At 32.9% G+C, this 12864-nt stretch overlaps 1 protein-coding gene across 1 annotated transcript in view; it reads left to right on the forward strand.

The window, feature by feature from the left end:
- The first annotated feature begins 3395 nt into the window (after window positions 1-3395).
- The window catches only part of LOC148273065 (neo-calmodulin-like), a 46729-nt gene continuing 37260 nt past the window's right edge, over window positions 3396-12864 (forward strand). Inside the window, exon 1 of the mRNA XM_088239190.1 lies at window positions 3396-3683. Within this exon, the coding sequence (XP_088095316.1) occupies window positions 3396-3683 (288 nt within the window). The remainder of the gene's footprint in view (window positions 3684-12864) is intronic.

Consider the following 12864-nt stretch of genomic DNA (forward strand, 5'->3'; position numbering starts at 1 on the left):
TTAGAGGAGAGTAGAATCTGGACACTGTCTGACTGGTAGTACAATAAAACATTTGATGGTTTCTTGTGTTTCTGGTTGGGAGATAAAGATTTATCATTTGTAACAACGAGGGATAATCTAAAATATTATTTAGGATTTTGTATAAATTGATTAGAACAAACAGCTTTCTCCTATCGCTCAGTTTTAATAAATTACGTAAAGAGAGCAATCGATTACAACTCAAAATATCTCTTGGTGAATTCATTTTGAATTTAACATATTTCAAAAATATATATTGTACCCTTTCTATTGATTGTATTTGACATTGGAATACAATGCTAATTGAGACAAAATGTGTGTAGTCAATATGCAAAATATGGCACTCATATTGAGATGGATAACAGCCAAAAGGTTGAAAAAGAGTTTGGTCTCGAGTCTCGATATTGGCGATGAAGATAGCGTTTGTTATTGCTACCCTGTAAGAGATTTTATTTTAATGGAAAAAAAATTGTTTCTTGTCTAAAAAGACCTTTCATTTTATTTTTGCTTTTTATAACTACAGTGGTGTTGGTCGAAGGTTGCCTTACAAATACTTTTTTGCAGTGCGCTTTTAGCATTTATAATTTTGAAATTAGAATCCGTTGTATATTAGTATTCTTCTCTGTTATTGAGAAATCGTGTTAACGAAAATGTATTTTCAGCATATTTTGTAAAAAGCATCTAACAATATGATAAGAAAGTCTTCTCAATTTAGTAACGCCATTGTTGGCTACCGTACAAAAAGATACGTGACTGAAATTTTGAAAACTGAAAATAATATTTTACTGAAAAAAAGGCACTGAAAGGCGCTACTATCTTAGACTACGCTGTTGCAAGAATACATTTATGAAAAATATAGTCATTTTTCATTTATGTAACATATACGTTTAGCTCATGAGTATAATTCGAACAATAAATGCAATAAATTAACATACATGCAAAAAAAACTTACATATACTCACCCTTACACACACACACTAGTATCCTCACAATTAATTTATGTATATAAAAATGAATCGCTGTTATTAGTCTCGCAAAATCTCGAAAATGGCTTGACAGATTTACGTGCGGTTTTTTGCAAAATTTTCCTCAGGCTTTATAAATAATAACCTCGATTAAAACTCAAATCCCTTCATGAAATGGCTCCAAGATACCTATCGGACCTTTGTGTTAGGGAAAATACATGTCAAAGAAAATCTACTATTAGATGATCAGCATTTGATTCAGGCAGAGGAAAACTTGTCGAAATCCCGCGCTCCCCAAACACTTGATTTGGAGATCGTGCTTTTGCCGTTGCCGGCTTCTCTTCCTGGAACCAATTGCCTTCAAACTTACGAATCGTCGACAGTCCCAGTCAGTTCAGATCCCAACTAAAATCTCACTTCTTTAGATAATCATACCCTTAATTTTAAATCAGAAAATATAATATGTCACATTAGTTTAGTCAGAATGTTGGTTTAAGTATGCAATTGTACCGCGCTCTCGAAGTGATTTTTCATAAAAATGGCGCTATATAAATCAATTGAATATTTTTATTATTAATATCTTCAATATGTTGAGTGGAAAAAAAAATAAGAAGCAAATATGTGCTTTTTATAGATTTTCCAGGGTTTGCATTCGACTAAAATGCATATTTTAAAAAGTTTGGAAAATGTTTTTTTGTGTATTAAAAAGTCTGTGTTTTAACGTTTACAAGCAACAATAATTTTTAATGGATACTTAATTGATAAATTTCCTTACAATTTTTTTATTTCTACATATTTAGTCTTATTCTGGAAGATTGAGTTTTTCTGCTGACATTTCTTGGTGGAACTACATTATAACAATAATAATTAAAATACGCTTATAGTTAACATATAATAAAACATAGAAATTTGTTTATTCTCCCACCAGCCTGACGATCTCGGTCACGACTTACTTAACTTACTTACTTATCGGGTCCAGACTTCAGACCCTGTCACTCCAGTGTTCAGCGACAGATATCGCCTTGTCTGTGGCCATCCTCAAATCATAATCAAATCACAAGTTAACTGCATTTGTGGACACCACAGCAGATGATGATCATCCTGCACCTCTCTTTACAATCGCAGTTCACGTCATCTCCCTCCAGAAAACCCCACCTCCGTTGATTGTATTTGCACCTTTTGAGAACAGTCTACGTAGGAAAGTCCAAACTGTGGGCGGAGTTTGTGCTTTCGGATGGCGTATCGAGAAGCTATCGCCGAGTTCTTCTCTCCACAGATCTTCTTTGCGTTTTTCTGCAGGGGTCTCTAAGTCAGTTGTGCCTTTGAGGAAACTTCTTCACGATTCCAGTCTCAGAGGAGCCATTTGATGGTCGTAAAGGGGGTGACGACGAAACCCGGTGACTGGTAAAAACTATAAATAAAAAAAGAATAAGACCTTTCACCTATTTTAATTATTATAAAAAAAAACTTTTGTAGGTTTCTTTGTTTCGTTATTTTCGCGGTTTGGTTGTAAAAAAATATAAATGTGTCATTTAATCAGATTGAAAAAATTGGTAAGTTTGTATTGACGGTCCCTACATTTTTTTGTTTTAAGTTTCACATTCCTGTGAAAAACAATGTTTCCGGCAAAAACAATACTTGATATTTTTTTAAAGCTATCAGATAATGTAGAATTGTATTAAGTATTTAAAGTATTTCAATAGATACATGTTTGTCAATTCTACTGTATCTGATCTCGCAAAATGAAGATAGTATTCGTAGGAACAGTCGATATCCAAAAATTTATCTGATCACTCAAACAAGCCAATGGCAGGCCATAAGCTCTGTAAATGCCTAGACCTTCATATTCCCCTTTAAAAAAACTTTTCCCTCTCTGTTGCAACAAATAGCGATCTTGAAAGGAGAGTAAAATCCAGCCTACAAGCATTTGAAGATTCTAAAAGTATTTTTGAGTTAAGCGATGTCAATCCTCCTATGTTCCTTGCCGTGCCTATGGAAAATATATCAAGGTTTTACTTACTGGTTTTACAGAATATATTAAGTCATTAAAACAAGTTCTGAGATAATCGCATTTAAAGCTTTTTTACGCTTTAAACTTATTATTTCTCCCTCAATTTATTTTTATCAAGTATCTATGGTATATCAATAGTCACATGTTTGTCAATTTTACAGTATCTGTTAGCTGCTTAAAAACTACATGGCTTTGTTTTTAGTCCCCTGTAAAACTCGCAAAATGAAGATTCGATAGTACTCGTAGGGACAGTCGATATCCAAAACTTAAGGAAGACACAAGTCTTTGTAAACTGTTTAGGAAAAGGGTGGGTGCTTTCATCCTGAGCTCGAAATCAAGCATCTCGTTTTAGTTTGAACATGGAATTAAAATTTGGGCAGCTATAGTGACCACGGGCTAAGATGCTTATTTTTAATTCTGTATTTCAGGCGCGCAACAAGCCGGCGGATGGGAGCGGCCACGTCACCCAGAAGGCTACGGGAGCCACCAAAGCGGCTACGGGGGCGCAGAAGGGGCAGCCGGGCAAGGGGCCCCCGCGCACTCCCTCCAAGCCCTCGGCGCAGAAGGGGCAGGTCAAGACCGCGCCCCCCAAGGCCGCAGCCGCGGCGGCCACCGCCAAGGCGCAGCCGGGAAAGAAGAAGAAAGGCCACAAGCATCAGCAGTACGAGCTTATTGTCACCATCAATCTGGTAAGATGTTTTTACATTATATTTATCTAAAATTTAAAGTGTATATAGTAAAATAAGAATAAGCGCATTTTGGCTTATATTTTATTGTGTATTATTTGTTAATAACATTACAATTGAGTACATGGACACTGCCTATATTGGCAGAACCAGAAACGACACATGCCTGTGAACTTGACCCGACTCGCTAGAAAACCCGTTTTCAAGTCGGGGCACTTGCAATGCATTCATAAACATTGTATTTTTGTTTTGTTTTTATTCAGATAACTAATAAACGTTTACCATATTACTACTAAATACAATTTTATATTAACTAAAAACGTATATTTACATTAACATTTCCCATTACGTAAAAGAAAAAACAATTTTTGCTTACATAATGGGGAGTGACGTCTTACAATAGTTTATTCCTTTTATTTTAAATTATTAATATTTTTAAGATAACATATGCAAATTTTTAAAAATCATAAACTAAATCAAACTAAATTAAAAACTAAATTTTTAATCCGTGCTACACAAAAAATAATTATAAATGTAACTTTTCACTTCTTTTTTGTTTTAGGCCTGACTGCACTTTTTATTTTCTTTGTTAATTTCATTAAAAAAAATATTCCTCTGTTAGCATAATGATGTTGTGCTTTAGTTGTTTTTAATTTGGGAATTAAGATATTACCACCTGTTCTAGGTCGCGTACTTACGTTTTGTGACGTAGAAACAATTCCATTTATTTTGTCTTTATGTATTTAAAGCAAACTATTCATTTTATTAAACAATTTTATACCGTAAACCTTAATTTTTTTAAGTGATTGAACAGTGGAAAAAGTTTACGGTTTTTTTGAATAACTTTTATATGCAAAGTTATGTCTTTCTGCCTAAAAACAGATTGGTCGAAATTCGTAAATTTAAATACATCTATTCCTTAGACCCACTTAGGATAAAACATTTGAATCCACTTTTGACAGTTTTGAAGTTGATTTATTATATAAGTTTATTATAATTTATAATAAAGTTTAAGATTTATTATGAGATAATAATTAGTAAAATTTATATTTTTAATTGTTTCAGCATTTACTTTGGGGAAAAACACTTTGATTTTATTTTAAATAAAACACTTCGTAACTTTTACTACATCAGAGTTTAATATATTATGAACACGAACTAGTTTAGTTTAGTATAGATTTACTACCATCAGGTGTAAACTGATATCAACTGATATTTATTTATTTATTTATTATATATATATACGACCTAAGCCAATTACAACAGTTACATGAAGAAACATAAATGCAAGAAACTGATCAAAAAGAACATAAAACTTCTTAGCAAAGACAAACAAGGGCAAAACAATAATTGTATACAATATATTCAAAAAAACGAAAAACCTAAAACTTTGAGCTAAACCATGCCAATCCAACTTCATCCCACACTGTTTAGTCGCGAAAAGATCTACGAAAAGCCGGAAGATCTATCCCAAAAAATTCCAAGTCGTGTGATGAATTGACTAATCTACACATTCTGGACATTGGGGCATAAAAACCAAAGTTGCTCTTAGAAGATTTTATAAATAGCAGATTTTGACTTGATATTGTGTTTCATTTTAAATAACTAGTAGAAAGTTTATCCAAATACCGCTATTCTGCTATTCTAATACAGTATTTCATATTCAGTTTTGTAAATTGTAAAGTGTTGGTCTGAATTTTATAAGAAACTTGATTTTTATAGACATTATTATAAAACCAATATGTACAATATTGTATGCAAAAAACAGTCATTTGAGGTCGCGATCTTAAGAACCCTTCGTCCATCGATCCTGTTAAGTTTCAGCACATTAACCTTTTCCAAAATATATGTAATTAGTATCCTTAAGCCTCGCATATATATATATATAATAAATCTCGGCAACCACTTGACGGATCTAAACCTTGTTTTAACTGTCTTGTAACGTGTACAGACAAGGCTGTTGGTATCAATGATGTGATTCAATCTACATTGGAAAAACTAAAAGAATCTTTAATATTAAAGTAAAAGAACACTTAAGATGCCTAAATAATAATATTTTTCCTATATTTGCAATATATTATTTCAAAAAATACTGGGTTGAAAATTTTTAATGTTGAAAATAAAATATTCTATTAGACAACTTGAAAATCTTAGAAAAAAAAGCGATTCATAATACGAAAAAAATAACCAAATGAACAATATTTCGTTTAGTTGCAGTTGGTTAGAGACAGACAGGCGCCGTGGCGCAGTTGATTAGACGGCCAACTGTGAAACTGTGAAACTAGCGTCACGGGTTCGATTCCCGTCCGTCGTAAGAAAAAAATCTATATATTTTTTTCTCAATCGGTCTGGATGTTGTGGTGAATTTTTCATTACCTCTTTTCATATCCCCTCTATCCCACCTGACGACAAACCTGTAAATAGAGGCTTAGCGAGTTATTCCATTTTTAAAATAAGTCCACTCCTGTCTAGTTTAACAATCGTATCCATCTCATTTTACGATTCCCATCTTTACAAGAGAAACGCGATATAAAGACCTGCCTTATTTGCTCCATATGTTTGATCTACATTCGATAATTTTTAGTAATCACTGATAAAATAAAACATGAGAAAATTCATTAGTCAATTATACCTTGATAAAGATGCTTGGGCAGCTTTGAAACCGGTCCATTGGAAAAATTAAAAATATGTGGGAAAAACAGTGTTTTATATTAATTTAATTATAATAAATAATCGCCAACCTTTGACCCTTCTAATTTTAGACTAATCTCTTTTTTACCCAATGATATATTTATATATTACCTCTATGGTTTTACTCACATTTTGTAAAACCAAGGGAAAAAAAATTAAAATCAACCTCAAAAACACTTTTTGGTTGGTGATTTATTTAATTTATTTACAAACAATTCGGCTTTACACAGGGTTGATCAACAACCGACGATGATGCTGCGCCAATTAAACATCTTCGATGCCATGATGCCATTGGCATAATTTGGGATTTGTCCAAGTCATTTGACTGTGTTTGCCATGATACATTGGTCAGGAAACTTTACTACTTTAAAGTTATAGGTTTTGCATCAAATGGTATTTGTTCTACTTAAGTGATAGAATCCAGAAGATGGATATGCCTGGTACACGATTTCAAAAATCAACTGTTGTTAACAATTGATGTACCACAAGGTTCTAGATTAGAACCCTTCCTACTTCTCGTCTTTATCAACGACTTACTTCATCGTGTAAATAAAAATTAGAATATGGTATTATTTGCAAAAGATTCGTCAATTTTATTCAAAGTAAAATGACGCAAATTGGCACTGACGAAATAAATAATGCTCTCTTCTCTCCACGGTGATGAATTGGTTTAATTCTTCAATTTATTATCAAAAGAAAAAGAGAGTAAATTTTTAAGATTTGTTAATCGTACTGTCAAACGAACTATCTTTAATGTAAAACTTAAAGACAAAGAACTGTATCTTGTTGAATCTACTGTGTTCTTGGGCATAACATTATATTCTATATTCTCTAAGCTTCAGTGGGGTTCACATACAGCTGGTTTATTGAACATACTTATTTCTGCAGCTAAAGCTGTTAAACATATTCAACATCTTACTGAAAAAGCTAGGTTGGTATATTTCTGTTACTTATCAGCGTTATGTCTTGCGGTATACTGCTGTGGGGAATTTCTGCAGATATTATTTCTGTTTCTGTGCTTCATAAGAGAGCTGTTTGAGCAATTTACAGTATGAATCCCAGAGAATCACCTAGAGATAAGTTTAAAAAAATCAATATATTGACAGTCACATGTCAATACATTTCTGAAAACTTGATCAATGTACATAAAAACATTGATGCTTTTAAGAAGAATACAGATTTCTCTAGGTCCAACACGAGAATCAAAGATATGCTAATTGTGCCCACTACTAAACTGCAAAAAATTAATAATTCTTTTGCCTAAAACTGCATACAATTCTACAACATAGTACCCCATGAAATTTAGACTAATTATACATTTTTTTAAAAAGATTTTGTCAAGCATAGGCTGTTTGTAAAGAGTTACGAGCTAGAACTCGTGATATAAAGCCGAATTTTTTTAGCAGGACAAGACAGCTTAGCATTAGATTAGTGTTTATTGATTTTAGTTTGTTGATTCAAATTGTGTTTTTGATTTGAATTTATTCGTTTGTTGAGTTCAATTTACTTATTTTTTAATCATATTATACAGTTGTGTCAGCCTCGTGGAGTAGTGGTCAGTGCATTTGCCTACCATGTAAGAGATTTTGGGTTTGATTCCTGACATGAAAATATTTATTTCAATAGGTGTTTCGACTATTTCATAGTTCCTGAAATGGCACCTGAAGCGTAAGGTTTATCATCTTACCTTAACAAAAAATGATCAAGATTCGCTGCGATTGGCGTACCAATACAGTTCCCTATGCACCATCAAGTGCGGAAAGGCAACGATGATAATATAGTTGTAATTTATTGACCTTTAGAAGTGATTCCATGAATCCTATGTATAGAACATACCAGAGGCAAACCGCGTATAGAAGCAATTATGCATAGCTTACCATTATATTTGACTAACCATAATAATGTTTTATCGTAACTTTATTGACAGAAAAACAAATAAATAATTGTCATCAATTTTAATAAATCATTTCCACCGTTTGTATTTTTATCCTGATATAAATATAAATTTTAATAAAGCGCGCCAAGTTCCTGCTGTGAGCCAAGAAACTAGCCGATTGTTCCAGCTTATTTTTTTATACAAATAAGTATACTATATTTTGAATGTATTAACCCCAGAGCGGGTTTTTTCACCTAGATTAAACTTGCAGATTACACAATTCAATTGAAGATTCTTGATTTGGAAAACAGTATTTCAAACATTGTTTGACAAAGGTACTTTTGACAAAGACCATAATTACTTTCATTCGTCATATTGCAGGGCATGTCGCGCTCCACGCAGCCGTTTTTAGCACTATGAATTACTAAAACAGTTCGGCCAGTTGACATTTTAATTGAATACCTAATATCGACTGAATTCATTGTGGTATTTTTTAATGAATAACGTATTAAAGTATTGGATAATATATCTATCACGAAGTTACATAGTTTGAGTTGATTTCGTGGATGAGAGTTGTTGTATCATACAGAACTACAGATAAATATCAATGTATAGTATATATAACTAACTAACTAACTAACTAACCATCACGCCATTTCCCCAGAGGGGTAGGCAGAGAGGATAGAACGCCACACCACTCTGTCCTGGCACACTTCCTTTGCTTCCTTCACATTCATACATCTTCTCATGCACGCACGTCGATTATTCCGACTTTTCACATGACCACTTTCAAGAATTCTACATATTACTTCCATTATATTGTACCTCCTATGTAGATACAAATATATGATTTTTTTGTACAGCTTACCTGTAAAAAGAATCACCATTCGCCACTGGAATATACTAAACTGAACTAAACTAAACAAAGTTAGTGCTTCAAATATAAATGTTATGTTTTGTTTTGAATTGTTCACAATAAAAATACTGACTTTTACTAGACCTAACTTAATATTTAAATTGTTTTTTTATCCTTCTGCTTTCTTCTCCATCCCCTCTCCTCTTTTCATAGTAAAGTGTCAATTTTTATTTTGTTAATCTTTGTTTTCAATTTTTGTATAAAATTTTAAGATTCAATATGCCCATGTATTTATAATTTTCTCAAACTGAGCGGTTTGGTTAGGTAGGAAGAAATTGCATTAAGGCAATATGCCCGCCCTTATATGTTAAATTGTATATGTATATAAAGTGTCAAATAAACCAAATAAATAAATATCTAACAAAAAAGTCATTTTCTAACTACCGAAAACCCGTCACAGCATTTGTACCTTTGTCCGTCACAACATTTTGTGGCGTGTTTGTTGAAGTGAACTTTGTGTTTGATTAATTAAACTTGTTGGGAAATAATAATAAAGGATTTGAATTTATTGTTATCAAGAGAAACAAAAAAGTTTGTCGCGATGTTATACACTGCCGAGAATCAGGCTAAAACTTTTAACTTATTAATTAGACACACATTCCCAACATGTACTTTTTTTCTGTGAAATAATATAAGTATTTTATTTACTTTTTTACTTTTTGGACAAAATGTTATTTGTACATTGGCAATTTCTTCTAACCTACCAATAAAATAAAAGATAAACTTTTGTAATTCGAGTTTAAACATATTCAATTGAAAATAAAGATAAAAATTATATATAAAAATGGAAATAAATTATAATGTATTTGTATAAAAATTACATTAAATCAATACTCACTCAGTGGGAAAAGGGAAAAAAAGAGGAAAAAAGTAAGAGGAAAGGTGGAGAAATTAAGAAAGAGAAAGGAGATGTTTCTTCTGACGTGATTTAAACAGAGATGCTGAAGTAACATCTTTGATGGTGGATGGGAGATAATTCTACAGTCGAGCGGCGTGGACGGCAGAGGCACACTGTATGAGTTAGAGAAGAAAGAGAAATTGTGGATGGGTACTTAGAGAGGGCCTTGAGAATTAGAACGAAGAAGTTAAACTATGAACTGATGAGCGTTGAATTTTTTTACGCAGGTATATAGGAGCGTTTATGTTTATGTGAAGCCCTGGGCTCTTTTTTAGCCCTTCAGTGACCACAAATAAAGCTCGTTAGCTTTTTACGATAGTGAAACGCTTAAAATCTTTAGTATAATATATTTTAATTTTTTAGTTTTAATTAACGAGAAATAGACCATTTCGTTCATGTAGTTTTCATTGAAGTCCCTAGACTGGATTTGAAGAGTCACATATAATATTTTATTTTTATTCATCAAAAAATCAAGATACGCCGCAGATAAGAATTTTAAGAATACCGATATCTTAACTGAGACAATGAAAATATCTTTAATTGACGTAATCATTGTTTATAATTGGATAAAATATGAATAAATAACATTTATTTTTATTTTTAAGTGGGAGTTGTTTTTTTTTCTTTCTTGCACTAGGATTATATTTACTGCAATACATATGTTATTTCTAAATGCTCTAACTGTTGTGTAAGAGACTGGTTAGATAATCGGCTGTGGCGTCATATTTATTTATTTTATTGGGAAAACAAACAGTATGTACAGAAATATTGACAATTTCTTTCCAAATTAGTATAGGACACTCATCCACACACCAAAAAAATTGTTGACACTTATGACAATTAATTAAATTATGTTAAATGTTAAAGAAAAGAAATGAAATAATATGAGTTTATTGTGTATAATAGTAAAATTAGTTAAATATCTGCTTTTCTCAAAACTTCTATTATTTTTGACCTAAATTTACATACATTGTCACTAAAAATATCAGCCGCAAATCTATTATTATATTGGTCGCATGTTATAGGTATTGTAGATTGTTTCAAATAGTTTGTTGACGTATTTCCCGTGTAAAACAGAAGATTTTGTCTTGTCGGTCTAGATGGCATACGGAATGGAAGTCTTTCAAGAAGATTAGTACAATCAATTTTTTTATTTATTTATTTGTATTAAAATAACTATTTTCTCATTATTCTTCGATTTTTAAGAGAGTTTATTCCATGGTTCTGCATACTTTCAGCATAGTTAGAGAAGTTAATGCTTAACCGGTAGTCGACCTGCTTGAAAAAATTGTTGGACCCTTTCTAGTATATTATTACTTATATTATAGTAAGGTATGCGGACGATGCCGTGCTTCTTGCTAGCAGCAAAGAAGACCTGCTATTCTTGGTAACAAAAGTCTACGATGTATGCAAGAAAAGCGATTTGCTTATGAATGTTGATAAATCGAAAACGATGGTTTTTGAAAGGGATGAAAATATAACTAAATGTGAGATCAGTGTAAACGGAGATATTCTGAATCGGGTAGAAGAATTTGTGTACCTTGTAAGTATGTTTACTAGGGACGGAAAGGTCGAGAAAGATATTGAAAGGAGGGTGAGTGCCGAGAACAGGGTGAACGGTGCACTGAAATCTACTTTGGCAAACAATTGTTTATCGCAGGAGGCTAAACTAGCAGTTCACAGCGGAGTTCTAGTACCAACTCTAATGTATGGGAGTGAAGAATGGAATTGGAAAAATGATGATGAAAGTAGGTTGAATGCTGTCGAAATGCGATCCCTCAGGCGAATGTGTGGTAAAACGATGAATGATAGGTGCACAAATGTCGAGATCCGTGAAGTGTGTAAGGCTGAGACATGCATTATCGACAGAATCAAGAAAGGGGTGCTGCGTTGGTTTGGACATGTAGAGCGAATGGACAGCGAAAGAACGGCTAAAAGGATCTACGGTGCAAATGTTGATGGATGCAGAAAACGAGAAAGACCGAGACAGACATGGCACGATCAAGTCCATCAAATACTTGAAGATGGACATGTCAAAAGTAGTAATAATCAGCGTGCGTGCATGAGAAGATGTATGAATGTAGAGGAAGTGAGGTCTGTTTGCCAAGATAGAGTGTTATGGCGTTCTATCTTCTCTGCCTACCCCTTCGGTGAAACGGCGTGATGGTTTGTTTGTTTGTTATAGTAAGGTGAAAAATTCTCAAAATTGATTATTAAAAAGAAAACCACAGACAGAAAACTCATTCAGAAGAAACCTCAACTGAGATAAATAAATTATTCGACATTTACAGATGATTTACTTTTAAGCGATCACTTGCATGTTAGATTCAAAGGTCTATTAGTATGTTTACAAAAAATACAAAAAATACTAAGAGTCCCGTTACAAACATCTACTGAAGAAATGTTCCACAAATCACAACTTATGACACCAAACGAATTAAACCTACGATAAAACAAAACTCGCTTACAGATTCAAATATTATTCTTACTCAAACGAATGACATAACCCCAACAATACAACACATACAAATAATATAATCACTAGATCTTCAACTTCTTCTTCTTCACGTGTCATGTCGGGTCCCCCCGACGTTGACGATCACTTGGGAGAAAACTTCCCTATCCTGAACAGTGCGAAACAGCTCCTCCACAGTTCTTATCCTGGTCCATGCTCGGATGTTCCGAAGCCAGGAAAGCTGTTTTTTTTCCAACCCCTCTACGTTCCTCAATCTTTTCCTTCATGACAAGCTGAAGTATGGAATATTTATCACCTCTCAACACATGGCCAAAATATGAGTTCTCT

Source organism: Micrasema longulum, unplaced genomic scaffold (genome assembly GCF_059751315.1).
Source record: "Micrasema longulum isolate JH-2025_06_02 unplaced genomic scaffold, ASM5975131v1 h1tg002090l, whole genome shotgun sequence".
Lineage (NCBI taxonomy): Eukaryota > Metazoa > Arthropoda > Insecta > Trichoptera > Brachycentridae > Micrasema > Micrasema longulum.